The 21,637-nt window shown below is 38.0% G+C and overlaps 2 protein-coding genes across 2 annotated transcripts in view; one reads left to right on the top strand and one right to left on the bottom strand.

Moving 5' to 3' along the window:
• Positions 1 to 1,245, bottom strand: part of Dcaf6 (DDB1 and CUL4 associated factor 6) — a 121,425-nt gene extending 120,180 nt beyond the window's left edge. Inside the window, exon 1 of the mRNA XM_076941523.1 lies at positions 980 to 1,245. The gene's annotated coding sequence lies outside the window, so the exon portion shown is untranslated. The remainder of the gene's footprint in view (positions 1 to 979) is intronic.
• Positions 278 to 19,442, top strand: Mpc2 (mitochondrial pyruvate carrier 2). The gene is made up of 5 exons (XM_034512811.2): positions 278 to 733; positions 13,485 to 13,525; positions 16,687 to 16,771; positions 17,844 to 17,955; positions 19,223 to 19,442. Exons 1-5 carry the CDS (start codon positions 625 to 627, stop codon positions 19,257 to 19,259), a joined length of 384 nt encoding a protein of 127 aa, XP_034368702.1. The 5' UTR covers positions 278 to 624; the 3' UTR covers positions 19,260 to 19,442.
• The last annotated feature ends 2,195 nt before the right edge of the window (positions 19,443 to 21,637 follow it).

The following is a 21,637-nucleotide window of genomic DNA, read 5'->3' on the forward strand; positions in this document are numbered from 1 at the left end:
GGGAGGCTGGACGATGGCGAGATCCAAGCCAGCCCGGGTTACATAGCGAGACACCGACTCAAAAACAATAAGTAAATAAAAGGATGTCAGACAGGTATACAGCCTCATCTTTAGTTCGGGCGAGGAAAGCCCAAGAAAGCTTATTCTAACTTCTTAGTCAAAGTGAGGGACGAGACAGAAGTGCGGCTTCAATTTCCCCTCTTCAAAATGTCCTCTAGGGCCGGAAGGAGGTGAGAGTCTGGCCACGCCTCTTCCGCTCTGTGAGGCCAGCCAATTAGAGAAGGCCGTTAAGCTTGCGCAACGCCTCGCCCGCCCAGCGCAAGTAGTCCCTGCACGGCGACCTCTTTAGCACCTGTTGCCATGACTCCTCCTCCGTCTCCCCCACCCGCTCGCAAGAGGCGGGCTGGGGCGGGCTTTTGCTGAGCCTCCGCCCCCTCAGCCTTCGCCAAACTCGGCCTCTTGGTGCTTCACCTCAGTCTGGCAGAGCCAGAGAAGGGCGCCCTAGGGCAGAGGCGGACGCCTAGCGCTGAAGAGAGAAAGTGACGAGCCGCCCTTCATTGTCAGCCAGGAACGCGGACGCAGCGGCGCTCCCACCCAGCTGCTGTGGATCCCTAGGCCGCCGAGATGGCAGCTGCCGGCGCCCGAGGCCTGCGGGCCACCTACCACCGACTCATGGATAAAGTGGAGTTGTTGCTGCCAAAGAAATTGAGGCCGCTGTACAACCACCCTGCAGGTAATGAATCCTGAACGGCTCGCACCGAGATCGTTCCTCTCCCTCCCAAACTGGGACATGAGAGGCCCTGTGACAGTTGAGTTGCTACAGGAATCTCAGAGCCCTAGGCTCGCCCCCCTTAAGGGAATCCATCAATTCTCCTAGTCTTCCACCTTGTTTCATCTTATGTCTCTTCCCCAAAACCAGTATCTCCACCCTGTGCCCTTGTTGACTTTTGATGCCTTCGCTCCCTTAAACACTACTCACACTTCCCGGCCTCGCCTCCGGACTTGAACCTTAACTTCTGAGAGCCACGAAGGGTTCTTGGGCCACCATGAAACCATTCTACTCCCCTTTCTTCCTTCGCACACCTGGGATAGAGCTGAAAAGGTGTCTGGTCTCAGCAGAGGGTTTGGAGTAAAGGTCATACTTTAGTTCCTCTTGGCAGAGGCCTGCTGAGGGAACCCTCCCCAAAATTGGACGCTCCCCAACCCCATCCCCTTCCCGGTTCAGTCAATGTCATTCCTGGTTCCATAGATCCAGTATAAGCCAGTCATTATGCAATCACTGGCCAGGTTCTATCTGAGCCTTTTTTTATGTGGGCAGATATGAATACAGTTCTGTTCCACCACTACCAAGGTGTGACCTTGGGCAAAATTCTGTACCTCTGTCTTAATTCACATAAAATGTATTCACTGTGAAAATCAAAAATAACATATGCTTGATTCTTCGAGGATGTTAGCTGTCTCAAGTGCTGGATAAGAATTCCTGTAGTTAAAAATAATTCTTTAAGAAACTGGAAGGCCCCTGTCCCTCTAACTCTTTATTATAGTTATTAAATTAGTTAATTTCTAATACAAAATGGGTGATAGTAATACTTGGTGAGGACTAAAATCTGATTATATTATGAAGTCTTTCAAGCATAAAATTGAGCGAATAGAAAAATTTACTGATAATAGAAAAATTGAGTTGCTAATAAAAAAAAAGTGAAGTTTGCCTTTACATAGATTAAATCCATAGTCTACAGCTGATATTAGAAAGGTTTACTTCTAAGAGTTGAGGCAGCTCTCTGGAGCCTGGGCTGGTTTTTAAGTCTGGTGTATACTTTCATAACAAAATTGTCTATACCTCTGCATAGACAGTAATGCTAACACTTAATGGCATTACTGCAGTATGAAAACTGTTATAAAACTTGTTTTTAAGGAACTTTATTGATGAAGTTTGTTTAGTTACCCTATTTTTACATTTTTCTATTCTGTTATGTTTTGTTATGTTATGGCAGAGATTTTCAGAAGATGATTTGACAATCTATGTAATGATCAGAGTGTTACAAAATCAACTGAGTTCTGTGGCAATTCTTACCCTCTAGTTTTGTGTTTGAGGCATGGAATGAGGACAGTGTAGAGCAGGCACAGTTTTAAAGTACTTAAACTGGGGAATTGGAAGGTAGTCTTTTGTTGATATTTTTCAAGACCCTGGTTTTTAGCCATTTGTAATTATTGTTTATAGTATATAAACTGTAGAAGAGTACTTTGTACATTTCATCTGGAAGTCTTTGGGTTACTTCTAAGTGTAATAAAAGGAACACAGACTTAGAAGACAATTAGAAATAGGTTAAGTCTTGACTTTGACTGTATGACTTTGGCTTTAAAGAATTCCCTAAACCTTAGGAATCTTTTTGGTTGGTTGGTTGCTTGTTATTTGTTTTGTTTGTTTGTTTGTTTGTTTGGTTTTTGAGGCAGGATTTCTCTGTGCAGCCCTGGCTGTCCTGGAACTAGCTCTGTAGACCAGGCTGGCCTCGAACTCAGAGATCTGCCTACTTCTGCCTCCTGAGTGCTGGGATTGAAAGTATGAGCCATCCCTGCCTGGGTGGAAATCTTTTAAAATTAATAATGATTGTGAAAATTAAATGATTGTGATATCTGTAAGACATGCACGAAAGTATTTGTTTTACATATCAGAACGAACTTTCTCTTCCAAATAAAGGGTTTAGGCCTTTTGTTGTTGTTATTGTGTTTGTTTTTGAGACCAGGTCCTTCTATCCCAGGTTGGCCTTGAACTTGCTATGTAGTTGAGGTCTTGTTTGTTGTTCCTGTTTTGCTTTTTAAAAAATAGATCTTAATGGGTAGAACAGGGGTAGTGGTATATCCTTTAATCCCAGCACTGAGGAGGCAGAAGCAAGCAGATAAATCTGTGAGTTTGAGTTCCATAGCCAGGACTGTGAGGCGGGACTGTGAGGCGGGGGGGGGGGGGGGGGGGGGGGGTGGGGGGGGGCTGTTTCCAAAAAACACTAGATCTTATTACATTCTCCTGGCTAACTTTAAACTTGCTGTGTAGAACAGTCTGACCTCAAACTCAACAGAAATCTTCCTGCCTTGGCTTCTGTAGTGCTGGAATTAAAGGTGCATACCTCCTGAACTAGACACCTTATGTTTTCAGACAGAGTCTTTCACTGAACCCAGAGCTCATCAATTCACCTAGGCTGGCTCGCCATTGAGCACCAGGGACCTACTTGTCTCTACTCTCAGTGAAAGGGTTACAGACAGGCACCAGTGCTCCTTATTTATATGATACTGGGAATGGAACCTGAGGCTCTGTGCATGCTAAGCAAACATTCTATAAGCAAACTACATCTCTAGCAATTAAATTTTTGAATAATATATAAAGATGCCTATCACTAAAAACTTATTTGTGATTGAAAAGTTATAAGCACAGCAATATAGAAATGAACAAGCATGAAAAATATGACTGATGACTCACTAGTGTTTGAACAAAAATCTGAGAAAACAGATTATTGTTCTTCTTAATTCCTAAAATGAATAGTCCCTTTGAATACTATTGTATTTATTACTTGTTATTGAATAACCTTCTAAGCATTAAACTATATTCATATACATGATTCTATTAAAAAGTTATGAAAGGTTAGAATATTAGCAGTCAGAAAGTATATGTTGCTTATTATAAATTTTTAGATTTATTTTTTGTCATTGACAAATATTTCTAAATAGATAACAAGAATATATTTCATTTATATATTTATTGTAGTTGGAATACTATGTGGCCTGAAATTTTGAAGTCTTTGTCATCTGTTTGCTTATATAAATAATATGCTATGATACATAATGATTGCCTCTGTAGGAAAATAATAAAAAATAACTAAATGTGATTCCTAGACACGTTTCTCAACTCACATAAGGGGTGTCATTTAATCCACCATTTAGCTAACTATTATATAGAAAGCATATTGCTCCAAACAAGCCAATTGTATAACCATGCTATAGGCATTTACATTATAACATTAACATTAGAGCATAACATTAAAGTTAAAATGTTTACTTAACGCTTAGTTGTTGGTATGGTTTGAATGTCCATTAACTCTTTAAACATTGAGCTTTAATCCTCATTGTGAGGCATTAAGTAACTGGAAATATAATCAAACAAAGGTATTTGGAGGTGTAACCTTTGGGAAGTAATTAGAATGAGATAAATTCCTTATGGTATAGTGCCTATAATTGAGTCCTAGTGACTTTGGGACAGAGACCATGCAGATACCTAAATGTATCCTTTTCCTCTCTTCCTGAGTAAGATGCTCTGCCCTACCTCAGATCTTTGTCAGCAAGAAGGCCATCACTAAAAGGCCTTAGATCTGACATCTCTCTACTCGTGACCCAAACGGTGAGTGCTGGGAACTAAACCTGGTCCATTCTAACAGTAACAGGTACTGAGCCATCTACCCAATCCCTTGGTTCTAACCAAGTATTGGCCTTAGATATTTCATTGTAATAATGGAACATGGATGAATATAGCTAGGGGAAAACATTACTAATTTTAAAAGCATTCTTTTTTTAAAAAAAATGTGAACTATAAAATAAGGTGGATCATTCCAAGAGATGCATAAAATAAAATACCAGTATTCATAATCCTGATCTCAGTGTTAAGTCAGAACCAGTTTTAGTACAATTAAAAATGGTTGTGTCCATTAGTAATGGTGTCAAATACCAACCTTCACATTCTAAGGATGTGTGTGTAGTTGGCCATATGGTGTCAAATATACTGTGTAAATCTTGCATAGAACGTGGAACTAAGAGGGTTATTGAAAAGTGAAGAGAGTGAAGGATGAGACAGTTGATTCATGGATAGTAAACTACATTAGAGAAGTTCTGATGTGCTGCTGAATGCTAGAGCAACTACAGATAACAATTATATAACACACACACATTTGGATTTTTTTTTTTTTTTTTAGAATGTCATTTAGACCAGTTTGGCCTTGCTATGTAGCTGGGCCACAGCTGGCCTTAAACTGATCCTCCTGTCTCTGCCAACTGACAGTTGCACATAAAGAAAGAAAGAATGACAAATCTCAGAAAGGCCCAGAAAGTGATGCTGGTACTCCAGCCCTTGGAGATATAGGGAAGGAGACAGTGCTATTGCAATTAAAAAGTTGAGAAAAGGAAAGCAGTGATAGAGAATGGTATGGAAGGAATGAGCAGAGGCAGTGATCTTTGTGACCTTCCAACACTCAATAAAAAAGTTTATTCTTCACTTCAGACACAATGAATACCAGTTCAGTGTTTGTAAGTGTATGTGTGCATATGCTTTTCCAAGAAGGAAGTCTTTTTTTAGTAAGAAGAATCATATATATATATAGCCTATGTTCTGGATAGAATTCATTAATTCCATTGATGACAATTACTCCCAGCCAAAAAATAATTTAGAAAATAAAATTTAGTTTATAAAAGTACAGTCAAACCTAGCTGGATATGGTTGTGTACCCCTGTAATCCCAGCATTCAGGAGGAAGAGGCAAGCAGATCTCTGGGAGTTCTAGGCCAGCCAGGTTTACTAGTGAATTCTGGGGCAACCAGAGCTACATAGTGAGGTCCTGTCACAGAAAAACAAAAAACAAAAAAATGGGCACAGAGAGAGAGAGAGAGAGAGAGAGAGAGAGAGAGAGAGAGAGAGAGAGAGAGAGAACGAGAACATCAATCTGCCTGACATGGTGGCTAAGACAGGAATCACCCCAAGTTCAAGGCCAGCTTGAACTGAGCTGTTTGTTCCAAGATACCTTGAAGTATATGTTGAGACCCTGTCTCAGAGAAAACAAAAAGCAAAAACAAACAAACAAAACAGGTACTGGGTAAGGTGGCTCTTCAGGCAAACCTGAGTTTGATCCCTGGGACTCACACAGTATGAAAGAACTGACTCTCAAAAGTTGTCCTCTGACTTCAGTGAGCACGCCTACTGCATGCATGCACTACTCCCACAAACACACTAAATAAATAATGAGTAATACCTGTAAAAAAGAAAAGATAACTATTTTTCTATTTGCTGTATTTCCCTTAACCTTAAATAAATCATAATTTTAAATATACTGTCTGATATTTCTAAATTATCAATATTTGAGGCCTTTACTACTTTTGAGAGTAGTAGAGTCTTAAGAAAAGAAGGTGAAAATATATTGTTAAATTCTTTGTCTAAAAGCGTTCGTTTCTCTCTGAGAATGACATGTTTCTTTTTGAGCTATAAAATGAAATTTTTATAAGGTGATTTTTTTAAAAATTCATTTCCACTTAATTATTTAATAGTAAATATTAACAGCTACTCTATTAATTTATACTTCTGTTTATCCTGATATTGTAATCATAGTAGACATTATTTATTTTTATGTTTTCCTGTGAGAATAACTATGATTGTATATAGCCTAACCCTGTTTTTTTCAGTCTTAATAATGCATTGGCATTGTTACCATTTGCGTAATGTCTACATCTAAGTTATTTATTTCACTAATGTTTTTAGATCTAGTGACAGCTTCTATATCTGAATTCATATATTCATATGCATTTATTTACTATATAATCTGAAGATAAAACAAATTAGTTGAGATCAAATTAAAGGGAAAACTTAAGTTTTCTTTGAAACCTTTATAGTTATAGTTATATTGTTTGGGCCCCACTCCCACCAGAGACAGGGTCTCACTACATAGTCCTAGATGGCCTAGAAATCTCTGGGTAGGCCAAGAAAGCTTCAATTTCACAGAAGTCTACCTACCTCTGTTTCCTTACTGTTGGAATTAAAAGTGTATATGACCATACCTAGCCCTCCTTTTCTTTTTTAAAACTTTAAAGCAAAATAAAAAAATAAAACAAAAGCAGGCTACTTTGTGGTAGGGGTCATACCTATTTGTGGTGTAATCCTATTTCTGGTGGTTTGAATATCTGTAACCCAGGGAGTTGCACTATTGGGAAGTATGGTCTTGTTGGAGTATGTGTGGCCTTCCTACAAGAAGTATGTCACTGTGGGGGTGGGCTTTGAAACTCTTCTCCTAGTCACATGGGAGCCAATCTGTTCCTGGCTTCCTATGGATGAAGACAGAGAACTCTCAGCTCCTCCAGTGCTATGCCTACCTGGAAGCAGCCATGCTTCCTCCACCTTGATAATAAAGGACTGAACTTCTGACCCTGTAAGCCAGCCCTAATTAAGCTTTTTTTTCTTTATAAGAGTTGCTTGGTCATGGTGTCTCCTGACAGCAATAGAAACCCTAAGGCACTAACTATTCTTTGGGAGACCAAGGCCAGAAGAAAGCAATCAATTCAAAGTTAGCCTGGGCTACCTGGGGAATTCCAAGCCAGTGTGAACTACAGAATGAGCGATCCCCATACCCCTACCCCATCTCAAAAACAAAACAAAAAACAAAAGCAACTACTTGCTTATTTTTGCCAATATCCAGCTCTAATTATTTATCCTGATATTAACTTGTCCATTGCCTTCAAGTATCTCAGAAAAATAGCAATTTATAATGTCATACATATTTGCTACTAATGTTTTTGTTTAGTACTTAAAACTTATTAAACTCACTTAAAGTTTGTTTTCATCATTTAAAATTATCACTAATTAGGGCTGAAGAAATGTCTCAACGCTTAAGAATACTTGCTGGTTTTGCAGAGGAACTAGATTTAGTTCCTAGTACTCAGATGGTAGCTCATAGTCATCTGTAACTCCAGTTTCAGAGGATCTGATACTGTCTCCTGACCCCCATGGGTACTAGGCATAAACATGATAAAGACACATACAGACAAAACACTCATAACATTAGATAAATCTATTTTTTTCACTAGTTAAAATATCTTTCTTGTTCCAAAGTCCTGGCCACTTAATTTTATGTTTGAAAGAGGGTCTTTATTTTGTTGGTTGGTTGGTTCGTTGGTTGATTTGGTTATTATTTGGTTCTGTTGGTATTTGAGTAGTTATATTTTTATAAACTGTTGCCTAGCTTGGAACATTTGAGTAAATTAGTTACTAGGTAAACCTACTGGAAAACTTTACTATTCATTAACCCAAGTGTTCAACAATGTAAACTTTCAAAGAAACCAAGAAGGACCTTACTCAGAAAACAGTTTGGAGACAGCAATAGAATAAATAGTTTTGAAATGGTGGGGGCTGGGAGAAACCAGAAGAATTCAAAGAAAACATGGACACCTGTTCACCCAGAGTCTGAGAAGGTACACTTTCTTGAGTAATGAAACCAAGCTTCAAGCAATAATAAAAACCAAACTAAGAAATTTATACAGACTATGATCCAGGGACTCATGTATGTCAAAGAAAAATGATTGTGGTGTGATGACAAGAACCTTCCCTACTTACTCTAAATGAAATTACAGGAATCTGCATTGTGAGCTTGGAACAGGCTCTATGGTCTAAGGATAGAGTAGCTTATTAGTAAAAGTCTAGTAAAGTCATGAAGGAAGCCTATGTTCCTGAAAATAAGGAAACAATGATTCTGGCCTTGAAAATAAAATAATGTCAGGGCCCATTCTCTGTCAAACCTACTAAAGTTCGAATATGTTTGCTAAAGCTTCTATCCTGGGCATGCGTAGTTAAGCACAGTGTAGAAGACAGTAGAATATATGAGCTGTTTTCATTGTTCAAAGAAGCATTTAACTTAAACTGGAGATGCTAAAGGAAGTTTACTTGATAACCTGAAACCAAAAACAAGACTTTGAGGGATGGCAGTTAAGGGTTAAGAGGAGTCTGTCAGTGTGGGGCTATACAGCCTCACTACTGAGTAGTTGTTGCTGGGGCAGCTGGCTGTGCATTCAAATGTTTAAAGGCATCCAGGGCTCTTTGCCCATGAGAGGGCACTAGTAGCAACAGCAGAAGCAATACCACTGTAATCACGTATTTATGGCAACTGTTTGCTTGGTCCTATCTCCTGCACTTCTAACCCCAGTAGTCACACAGAGGAAGCCAAAGCAGGAGGAACCTGAGTTCAAAATCTAAAGGATTACAAAGCCATGTCTCAAAAAATATTTTTTTTCTTTTAAATCATGTTTTTCCTTAGTATAATTTATCGTAAAATTTCACTTGGGTCCCTACCAAAAGCTAATGAATACTGGGATGTGCTGGAATTACAGGCTTGTACCACACACCACTACATTGATGTAGTCCTTTGATAATTTTACTTCTTTCTCCTCACCCTCTTCTCTGTTTTTGAGACAGGGTCTCCCTACTATCCTGGAATTCAATTTGTAGACCTCAAACTCACAGAGATCCACCTGCTTCTGGGATTAAAGGCCTGCACTACCACATCCAGCTCTCTCTTCCTGTATTTTTGGGGGTATTTTGTTTTGTTGAAATAGTTTCTCACTATTTAGCCTATGTTGACCTAGAACTCATTGATCCTTCTGCCTCAGCCTCCCAGTGCTGGGATTACAAGTACAAGTACAACACTTAGTCCTAAAGAAAGTTGTTTCCAGTCTTGCTCAAGGTAGGAAGAGGGACTGGCTGCGATCAGAACAGCACTGCTCAGAGCCAGCTGTAGCGAAACAAACACAGATGGATTTTTTTCCTACTTAATAAAAAGCATCAAAAATTAGAACCCTTTGATAGTTTCAGTTCTTTCAACAACCATTTCAGCTCTGTCTACAAATTTGTTCCACAACTTAGAATATAAATAGTGTAGGTGAAGGTTTATGGGAAAAATGTAAAAATAATTTGATATAAGATACCTAGGAAAATAAAGCTTAGCATTATAATTATATTTACAAAGACATGATCTGTGATCTTCAAGTGTTTAGAGAATTCTAAAAATGATACCCTAAGATTAGATTGCAGTATAAACTACTATCATGTATAGTCTTGTGTTTCTAATATCTCAACACATGCACACGAGAGAGAGAGAGAGAGAGAGAGAGAGAGAGAGAGAGAGAGAGAGAGAGAGAGAGAGAACGCTAAATCAGACTTGCCAATATCTAATGCCAGGCTCATGAAAGCAGGTTATATCATTAATTATCATGCTGGGTGAGTTCCAGGGCTCTGTATACTTTCGGTTTTCTCTAGACTACTTAATAAGGAATTAAGGCTGGATAGTTGTTGCTGTACTTTGTTTGGGGGCCAACTTCAAGAAAAAAAATGTGTATGTTCAATGAAGATGAAAAAGACTGAGTCTTGAAATATAAACCAAGTTAGCCTTCAATTTGTGATCTTCTTGAAGCTCCTGGGTACTTGTATTTTAAGAACTGCACCACTACGTAAACGTAGCTTTCAAGTATTGTCAGTCCATAGTTGGGTGAATCTGAAGATGATAGAAGCCACAGATAAGGAGAACCAAGTATATTTTAAATTTTGTGTATATGCACATACATATCTATTTTATGTATATGCATGCATTATTCATTATAGTAACAAACAAGTAATATAAACTATTTTTCCATTATGCTGGCTAACTTTTCTTTAATACTACTCATGCAAGTATGAACTGTGCAGCTACTTGATAATCTTTATAGGTAAGTGGATAAGCAGCTACTGTTTAAAGTGTACTGTGGAAGGCAAGTAAGCATGGTGCTACAGACCTGTCATCCAGCATTCAATTGGTGAGGCAGACAGATCATTGTGAGTTCTAGGCCAGCCAGAGCTACACGGTGAGACCTTATCTCAAAAACAAAACCCAAAAGAGGCAGTGGCCAAGAGTATTGCTGCAAGCTTGAGCTCAGACTGGGATTTGTAGTGAGACTTTGTCTCAAAATCCTAAAGTAAAATGCATTGTGGTAGGTTTTTAAATCTCCCGTACTAAAACCTCATTGAATTGGTCAATTTAGCTGTTAGAATAATGAGAATTAGTCTGAGGTATAAAAAGAATCAAAGACTATGTTAAGCTGTGAAGAAATAGTACAGGGTTACTGCTGTTGAATGTTAAAGGCAAATGAGAGCCCAGCTTCTTAAGTTGTGGCTCACAACCCTCCATCTGGTTATTAAATGAATTTGGGAGTAGTAGAAACGTTTTGTTAACAGTAAAAGTTTCTGAACACAGAACAACCAAAACTTAACTCAAGCTTAAATACATAGGAGTTAGAGAGATGGCTTAGCAGTTAAAGGCACTGGCTGTTCTTCCAGAGGAATATTCTCAGCACCTACATTCATACAGACTCACAACTGTCTGAAACTCCAGTTCCAGGGGGTCCAACACCCTCTTCTGGCCTCCTTGGGAACCAGGCACACAAGTGGTACATAGACATACACGTGAGCAAAACACTCATAAATCAAATCAAATACATAGTGAGCCTAAGGTGTTTCTGATAGTACTTATTCATGTTATAGTGCACAGTTTCACTACAACCTTAGTTCTTACACTATGTGTATGCTAGGCATACAGTCACAACACACAGTGTCAGCAAATATTGCCTGAAACATCTCACTCAGATATAAGAGTATTGTATGTTATAAATTGCATTTTACTGTATATACGAAGTACAAAGCTCTTACAGAAATATGATTATTTAATTATGGAAAAGTTTTGAATATTTTTACCTTTTTTGCTTTGCATGTAAGCACCAAATTCATATATCTTTGGATTGGATTGTCAAAATGTTTGATAATAAAAAATTACTGAGTACTGGAAAGGTGGTTCATGATTTAAGAGAACTTGTTGCTCTTTCAGAAGACCAGAAATCTGTTCCCAGCACCCACATCAGGCAGCTCACAACTGCCTGTAACTCTAGCTTCCAAAGATCTGATGAATTTCTGTGAGTTCAAGGCCAGCCTGATGTATTCCAGGCCCTTACTCAAAAAATTATGCTTATAAAGTAGAATTAAAGCATTAGTAATAGACATGGGTATAAATAATATTTCTAACCTTGAATTTGCTTTTAAATCACTATTTTTATATTAAATTGCATAACATCACATAGTGAAATGAGCATCCTAGGAACAGTGGGACATACCTGTAGAATTCCAGCGCTAGCTCCAGGCCAGCCTGAGCTGCAGTTTAGCAAGAATGTGTCTCAGAAAAAGAAAAAAAAGGGAATGTATTTTGTTAATCCCATGTATAAGAAGGAACATAAAGTCCCCAAACAAAATCTCTCATCTGTTACCCTACCATATTTTTTGAGGTAAAAAGAGTTGTCTGCAAATAAAGTACAAGGCAAATAAAGTTAAAGAGTTAGAAACTCAATCCCACTAACTGCTGCTCACTAGGTGCATGGCTTGAATGAATCCTACAGTTTCTCTGAGTTTCCTCCCCCTCTGGATGTCATGCTTTTCAGATTCTAGGTTATCTAAGAAAAACAATTTTCTTCTTTCCTTGTTTTTGAGACAGGCTCTTACTGTGTAGCCCAGGCTGACCTCAAACTCAACGTGTAGTCCTCGCTGGCTATGAACTCATATACTCTCCTGCCTCAGCCTTTCAAGTGGTGAGATTATAGGTATGAATCACCTCACACAGGTCAAAATTCATTTAAAATACTTCAGATATTTATTTGACATTTTAAACAAAGCAGGTAAGTACCAAACTGACTAAAACAAGTACCTGTCTCAAGAAATAGATGTTAGTAAGAGGTTAAGAGTACTTGCTGTTCTTGAAGAGGTCCTGGGTTCAATTCCCAGAACCCACTGACAACTCATAACTGTCAGCAACTCTATTACTAGGGCAATGACCTCTTCTGCCCAAAGTGGGCACCAGGAATGTACTGGTACACATCCATTTATACACAAAAAATGAAAATAAATAAATCTTCTAACAAAAGAAACAATAGACATTAGATGAGTGTGTGTGTATGTGTGAAATAATGTATAATATATGTTTATGCTGTAATATTAAATAAAATAGAATATACAGAATTTTTGCAAGACCTCTTAATAGGTACATATGAAAAATTATCATTTATAGCTATAATTTTTAATAAAATGAATGAACATTATTAAAACTTATGTAACTAAAATTTTATAATTTGATATTTCCTCTAATGATTGTCTGTGACTAAACTAAAATTAAGTTTCTGTTCAAAGCAAAGCACTGGGAAAGATTTCTAGAACTATCTCCATTGTTTTTTTAGCTTGTTTTTTTAAGATTTATTTTTATTTATATATATTTGCTTATGTCCATTTGGGTTATTTATACAGTACAGTGCCTGCAGAGATCAGAAGAGGACATCTGGAACTGGAGTTTTAAATGGTTGTGACCCACTTGATATTGGTGCTCAGGACTGAACTTAGGTCTCTCTGTAAATGCAGTACATGCTCCTAACTGCTGAGCCACCCTTCCAGCCCCACCTTAGCTTGCGCCACAATACCTGGCTCACCTTAGCTTATTTTTAATGTGATAAATACAAATAGTTGGCAAAAATATCAGAAAATACATAGAAGATTGATACTATATTTTGTGCTTTCCTAAATCTTAATACAAAGTATATAAAACCAGAGTAGAATTTGATGTTAGGTGATAAAGGAATGCATATTAATATATTAGAATATTTTTCAATTTTTTTTCTTTTATGTTTCAGGCCCCAGAACAGTTTTTTTCTGGGCTCCGATAATGAAATGGGTAAGTCTTAGTTTTAATCAGGTGTTACTTAAAATAATCAATCCCTTAATAGAAATTTATTAATTTAAAATAGATTTTATAAAGGCTGTATACTACTTTATCTGCACTATTAATTTATCAGAAAGGGTCTTTTTTTCCCCCCTCTGGCTGTCCTGGAGCTCACTCTGTAGACTAAGGCTGACCTCAAACTCATAGAGATATGCCTGCCACTGCCTCTAGATTGCTGGGATTAAAGACAAAGACATCTTTCACTACCACCAAGCCTAAATTCTTATCCAAACATACAGAGTCATGCATGATGGTGTACCCTATTATCCCAGTTCTTGACTGACAGAAATAGGAAGATAGTAAAGGGTTTAAGTCTATCCTCTGGCTATATATAGAATTTGAGGCCAGTCTAAAGTGTATATGAATATGCCTAATATATATATTACATTAAAGCATTTGGTGTAAATGATAAAGCTTATGACTTCTGGTGCCAAGATTAATACTTTTACTCTAATATATACTCTATGTATATATAATGTATATTTATTCTAGTGGCTGTTTATAGCAAGTCATTGAATTTATATTGAAAAGGATCTGTTTAAAACTTTTTACAAATGAGGATCTTCAGGCACCATCACATATCTGCTTACTTAGTCTGAAAAGAATTCAGGGATAGAGCCCAGTAAGATGTCTTAATACCCTTTCCAGATGATTCTAGTGTCCTCCAAGTTAGAAAACTGCTGGTCTGTTAGCTTTACTATGAAATATATATATATTTTTACTATCTTAGCCATGTTTTCTTTTGTATTTAATATACATCCCAGTAATGTTCAGTGCTTTATCATATAGCCAGTCTGCAAAGACTTTGCATCTTGGAGACTTTAGGATCACTACATACTCCCCTACTTACTTTCTCTTAAAATACCCTCTTTAAAATTCTTCTTGTTGATTGTGTCTGTGAGTTTGATTCTTCTAGGTACCTCATAGAAGTGGAAGCATGCAATATTTTTAAAAGATTTTTTAAAAAATACCTAGTCTATGTACATGTATTTGTACATGTTGCTGATCCTGAGGAGACCAATCTGAGTGTGTCAGATTCTCTGAAGCTGGAGTTAGAGCCATTTGTGAGCTGCCCAACATGGGTGCTAGGAACTTAACTTTAGTCCTCTGCAGGACTAAAAAGGGTTCTTAACTGCTGAAACATCTCTCCAGTCCCACTGAATCATGCAATGTTTATGATTGGTTTGTGTTCTCCAGGTTACTGGATGTCAGAATTTGCTTATTTTGTAGCTGAATAATATCCATTGTGTTGCTGGATGTAGGTCTGTCTGCTTGCTGCTTGAAAGCCAGTACTCTGGAACTAAGAGTTGGTGGAAAAGAAATAAGGTTTATTGAAGGACTGGCAGCTTGGAAGACAGGGGAGGGTTTTATGCTGCTTACTGCCTCTGACTTCCACCCCACTTCATTCCTCTGAAAAAGTTGTTGGGAATTAGGTGTAAGAAAGGACTTTTAGCAAGAATATGGTTGGACACACCTTTAATCCCAGCACTCAAGACACAGGCAGTCAGATTAATTCAAAGGCAACCTATTCTATATAGAAAATGATAATTTAAAAGTGGAGTGTTTTTAGAAAGACATACAGGGGGCAGTTGCAAGAATAATACATGCTGGGCAGAGCCCTTATCTAATTTGTCTCCCCCCGCCACTTATTTTTTTTCCTTCTTTGGGTGTAACATCATAATGGACCTTTAGACTCCTGAAGATCTTTAAACAGAATATTTTATTTTATTGTATTTTATTTTATTGACTTGCAGTACTACAGATTGATCCCAGGGCCTATATATGCTAGGCAGGTAGTGTACTAGGACTGAAGTGCATCCCAGCCTAACACACTAACCCTTGTGCAAGTTAAATCTCAGCAGTTTACATGTTCTATGTTAGTCAATGCATAAACTAAAGAATACGGAGAGGCAGTTACATATTTGGTGTAATCTTAAAGTTACTAGATGCTTTGGTTTGAGGTTTTTACTTTGTTTTTGTTTATAGTACTGAGAATTAAACTCAGGGTCTCATGCATGGATGGATGGCAAAAGTGCTTTATTATGGAGTTACATCTTTTTTTTTTACCTTTTGTTTTGAGATATTGTCTCAGTAAACTGCCCAGATTCGCCTTGAAGTTTGATCCTTAGCCCTCTTTTAACTTTTTATTTTGGAATAGGACCTCACTAAGATACCTATGCTAACCTTTGAACTCACTCTGTTGTTATGACAGGCCTTAAACTTATGATTCTCCTCCCCTTAGGCTGCACCTTGAGTGCCAGGCTTACACTGGCCAGGCTCAGCTAGTTACCAAGCTTTCTGAATGATGCTGAAGTTAAGATATGTGTGGTGTGGTTCTATAAAAGACACTGGAGACCTAGATAGCAGGAGTGGATACAGGTGGAGAGACAGCTTGGAGGTTTAGAGCATTTGCTGCTCTTGTACGTACCTAGATTCAATTCCCAGCATCTACACGATGCCTCACTGCCAGCTGTAACTCCAGTTTCATGGATTCCAGTGCCTTTGTCTGGCCTCCATGGGCACTGCACACAGATAGTACACCTGTGTACATGCTGGCAGAAATTTTAAGACACCAAGGAAGATAGTAAAGAAAAATCATCTAGGGCCAGTAAGAGCTCAGATGATAAAGACTCATTTGGTTAAGCTTAAATTCAATTTCTGGGACTCACTTGGTGTAAGGAGACAACTGACTCCCATAGCTTGTCCTGTGTCCTCTACATATGCACTGTGGCAAATGTATGTGCTCACAAAAATAAGTACATTTCTAAAACTAAGAAAATAAGAAAAAAATTATCTAATAAACTAAAACTGAGTGAACTTTTCTGGTACTTTAAAAAACAGAGTATTGACAGAAAACATGAGAAAGCGCTCTTGAATTTGTTATAGGGATTTTTTTTGTTTGTTTGGTTGGTTGGTTGGTTTGGTTTTGGTTTTGGTTTTGGGTTTTTGGTTAGTTTGTTTTGTTTTTTCTGTCTTGCTGTGAATTTTATTAATGGTATGGGCATTATTATAGCCTTCATGTGGAAATTAACAAATATTTTATGTTTAATTTAAAATTAAAATGGTTATGTCTCACTCCTCATGCTCCACCATGTCTTCATGTATATTTGCAGGGATTGGTAATTGCTGGATTAGCTGACATGGCCAGACCTGCAGAGAAACTCAGCACAGCTCAATCCACTGTGCTGATGGCTACAGGTAAATTAAACACTTCCATATTCTACTATTGTGTAACTCTATTTCTGAAGAGATGTGAGAAAAAAAGTTATGCACTACAGATAGGAGTTGATACAACCAAAGTTCAGCTTAGTGAACCAGTGAGGTTTTTTGGAGTTATTTGTAGAAATAGGAGTAAGGAGTTACTTACAGAACCAGAAATGACTTAGATGGTTGTATCACTGAAAACCTACCCCAGCATGAGTGACAGCCAAGAAACATAAAACTCACTGCACCAGCTCATTGCACAAACTGCAGGTAGTTTAACAGGTTAGAAAGGGTTTCTTCTAAGTAGCCCAATTAGTCTGAATGTCTTCCAGGAAGCTTGGCTTGTTTGAGAGTTTCTCTCAGCAATCTTTACTATTTATAATAAGCTTGAAGAGAGGGACTTGAGTGCCTCTGGTCAGTTTTAGGAACTTCCTGATACTTTTAAATTTACTTCTTGAATTTTAACTAGCTTCAGGAGTCTTTTAAATTTTATTTTTGTTGAGAATTTCATACATGCTATAATGCTTTGATCAAATCATCCCTCCACCATATTTTCCTCCTAACAACAACAGTAAAAAGAACATCCTGAGTCTTAACAAACTTACTTCTAAGATGGTTATCCTGAAAAAGATTGCTACACAGTAATTATATACTAGCTAAAGAGATAGCTTAGCCTTTAAAGACCAGTCTCACAATTGAAATTAATCACATACAACAAAACTCTCTTTGGTCTTACATTCATTAAATGATTTTATTTTGCAAAGTCTGCATACATATTTATTCACATATTATCCATCTCTAGGGAATACTGCATTATGGATAGCTTAGGCAACAAGACTGTTGGGAATAAACATTTGCTTGAGATTTTTCTTTTTAGGTTTTTGCAATAATCATACCTTTATAAGTGGGAAGATGGTATAGTTAATATGACTGGTTCCTAGCCAAGTCTCCCTCTAATGTAAGAAATGAGAATTACATGTAACACTGAAAATTATATGATGAGAATTTTTATGTAATATATAATACAAAAGAGTCTATAACTTTAAAAAATGATTTGTTTTAACAGGGTTTATTTGGTCAAGATACTCACTTGTAATTATACCAAAAAATTGGAGTTTGTTCGCTGTTAATTTCTTTGTGGGGTCAGCAGGAGCCTCTCAGCTGTTTCGGATTTGGAGGTAAGCCTACTACCAAGGTACTTTTAGAACTGGTTCAGAAGTCACCTCAATATGTGTCATGTATAATATTGACAAAATTGTGCATGAAGGAGAAATGTGTTTTTCTATCAAAGTCTGGAGAGTTCTAGATTTTAGATCCAACAGTTTATTGTTTAAATGGGTTCTCATTTTTCATAGTCTCTCTCTCTCTCTCTCTCTCTCTCTCTCTCTCTCTCTCTCTCTCTCTCTCTCTCTTACACAAACACACACACACACACAATTGTATTAGTTAATTTTCTATTGCTGATAAAATACCATGACCAAAAGCAACTTGGACAAGAAGGAGTTTGCTTGGCTTACGGTTCCAGAGGGGCAGAGTCTATGATGGTGAGAAATCATGGCAATAGGAGCAGCTTAGCTACAGAAGCCAGTTGATTGCATACCTATTCACATATAAGAAGCAGGGAGAGAAAACAGGAAGTGGGGTGTGACTATGAAATCTCAAGGCCAACCCTCAGTGACAGTACTTTGTCCAGCAAGGCTCCACCTCTTAAATGTTCTATAACTTCTCAAACAGCACCACCCTGGGGACCAGGTGTTCAAATACATGAGCCCTATGGACCAGCACCACAACATATGAAACTCATGATGTACTAAGTAAATTCCATCATCATCCTTTTCACTTGCTTTCAACTATATGTAGTAAGTGAGCTTTAAATGTATGGAAATTTTATATAAATATTCACATTAGCCATGGGTCATTCAAGGTTGAACATAAAGAGCTGGAGAGATGGCATGGCTGTTAGGAGTGCCAGTGACTCTTGCTGAGAACTGAAATTTGACTCTCAGTACCCATGTCATGTGGCTCACAACCATCTGTAACTCCAAGCTCCAGGAAATCCAGTTTCTAGTCTCTACAGAAACTGTACACTTCCACATGCACACATGAATACATACACACAAATAATTATTTTTTAAATAAAGAATGGAAATAAGTCAGTGGATGTGTTTCAGAGGTCAGTGCTTGCCTAGCATATGTGAGCCCTTGAGAGGTGTGTGTGTGTGTATACATGTGATAAAAATTATAATTTATGTAAGAAACTTATGCCATATAAGTGAGATCTGAAACACAGAGCAAAAGCAAAATGAACACTTTAAGTGTCTGACTTTTCCTTCTGCCTGTTTCTGTAAGCTCTGTGGAAGATGATATTTACAATGGGAAAAAAGTGCTTTCCATTCCCTCTGTACCTGTTATTGGTAATGATTCATCTCTCTCTTTTCTTTATAGATATAATGAAGAACTCAAATCTAAAGGAATCCAGTAAGAGAGTTCCTGATCACCTGAACAATCTAAATGTGGACAGAAACATTGGAACCTAGTGTATTTAATTACTGATAAGGTGATGCTAACTATTCTGATAACATTTGAAAAGAATGAAAACAAAATCTAACTGTAATTAATAGCTAGCACTTGACATCACAAAAAATAAAGCAAACTTTTAGTAACAGTCTGTCTTTACATATGCCTCAAGGGACTTACGTGTGGATGGCACCAACATTGTTTCTACCATTTGTTTATAATAAATCATACTTGGTCATATATACCCCCAGCTTCATCTTTTAGTTATCTAAAATGTAAGAGCAAACACATTCAAGCAAACAGAAACATGGTCAAAGGGTTAGAAAATCTGCTTACTAGTGTGGGATGGTTAAGTGGCTGCAAGTGGAAGGACATAATAATGTCCAAGGGAGAGGTCTAACATGTTCAGGATCCTAGGTGAGTAGGCAGCAACACCCCCCCCCCCAACAGGGAGTAATTGGGACCCCATGGGAACCCAGGAACTCCCTCACCACCAGTGGCGCAGGACCCTTCTGGTCTGTGCCAGTGCCTGGAGCAGTTCTCAGCCACCAGTTCTGCCCCAAATCCCCCAAAACCCAGAGAAGGCTGGACTTGACTCCCAGGAGCTCTGACACACTCAGGAACATAGGATCATAGGATCACAGGATCTCAGGAGCTTGGTCACACCAGGATTTCAGGATCCCAAAATCAGCCTGACTCCCAGGAGCTATCACACCCAGGATCTCAGGATCACAGGATCACAGAGACAGCTGGACTAAGAGGAGTTGTGACACAAGCAAGATAACTGGAAAGACAGGCTCCAGTCAGAGACAGAGAGTTCAGGTAGCACTAGAGATAACCAGATGGTGAAAGGCAAGCTCAAGAACATAAGCAATAGGAACCAAAGTTACTTGGCATCATCAGAACCCAGTTCTCCCGCCATAGCAAGTCCTGGACTCCCCATCACACTGGAAAAGCAGGATTCAGAATTAAAATCACTTCTCATGATGATGATAGAGGACTTTAAGAGGACATAACTCCCTCAAAGAAATACAGAACACAGGAAAACAGGTAAAAGCCCTTAAATAGGAAACACAAAAATCCCTTAAAGAATTACAATAAAACAATGAAACAGGTGAAGGAATTGAACAAAACCATCCAGGACATAAAAATGGAAGTAGAAACAATAAAGAAATCACAAAGGGAGACTACCCAGGAGATAGAAAACCTAGGAAAGAGATCAGGAGTCATGGATGCAAGCATCACCAACAGAACACAAGAGATAGAAGAGAGAATCTCAGGTGCAGAAGATACCATGGAAAACATTGACACAACTGTCAAAGAAAATACAAAATGCAAAAAACTCCTAACCCAAAACATCCAGAAAATCCAGGACACAATGAGAAAACCAAACCTAAGGATAATAGGTATAGACGAGAGTGAAGATTCCCAACTTGAGGAGTCTGTAAATATCTTCAACAAAATTATAGAAGAAAACTTCCCCAATAATGTCCAAGGGGTGAGAGATAGTAGAGTGACTAGCAAAATGGCTTGAACTATTTTAAAACATTCTAACTGGACATTCTTTCATCACTAGAGATCTTTAAATAGGATGGTGGTAATGATAACTGAGACAATTTTGTTTTATTTTTTGCTGTTTGTTTTCTTTAAGACGGGAACTTGTTATAGCCTAGAGTAGCCTCCAACTCTCCTCTCCTAACTCAGTCTCTCTGGTGTAGAGATTACAGAAATGTGCTACCATTCCTAGCCTGAGATAATATTAACACACCCTGGTTCATAAAGAGTATTAATTTTTAATTGCTTCAGTAACTGATATAATACAGCACAAAAGGCTCTAGAATCCATCTAACCTGGCCTTTGATTTATAAGCTGGGGCTTTGGGTAAAATAAGTGCTTTGCAGAGTACTTACAACCTAAGTAGGTTTTCTGTATATGCTTGTAACCTTTGTCTCCATAATCTAGGAGACTCTGGGCATAGATTAGTCTGCATTGGAAATTATCATTCTATTGACTTGGCCTTCGTTTTGAAGTCCTGAACTAAAACTGTTAGTAAAACTGGTCTTCATTAGCACTGTAGCCCGGTGAGGCAGCAAAGCAAGGGAGTCCGGTATTTGAGGAAATGAGAGGCCTTTTTGGTAGGTTGAATCCAGGACGTGTGCATGCAAAACACACACTGTAACACTGAGCTACATACCAATGGAAGAACCTTTGAAATTATACTATATAACAGGATTAGAGAAGTAGCCCAGCAGTTAAGAGCACTCACTGTTCTTACAGAGGACCTAGGTTCAGTTCTCATCATCCACATTGCTACTCACAACCATCTATAACTCCATCCAGGGG

Source organism: Arvicanthis niloticus, chromosome 10 (genome assembly GCF_011762505.2).
Source record: "Arvicanthis niloticus isolate mArvNil1 chromosome 10, mArvNil1.pat.X, whole genome shotgun sequence".
Taxonomy (NCBI): domain Eukaryota; kingdom Metazoa; phylum Chordata; class Mammalia; order Rodentia; family Muridae; genus Arvicanthis; species Arvicanthis niloticus.

What these genes read in the sequence shown, in the direction of transcription:
- Mpc2 (XM_034512811.2), top strand. Translation starts at nt 625, where the DNA reads ATGGCAGCTGCCGGCGCCCGAGGCCTGCGGGCCACCTACCACCGACTC. An exon ending in GGGCTCCGATAATGAAATGG is followed by an intron (nt 13,526 to 16,686) that starts GTAAGTCTTAGT and finishes GTATATTTGCAG; the next exon opens with GGATTGGTAATTGCTGGATT. An exon ending in CACTGTGCTGATGGCTACAG is followed by an intron (nt 16,772 to 17,843) that starts GTAAATTAAACA and finishes TTGTTTTAACAG; the next exon opens with GGTTTATTTGGTCAAGATAC.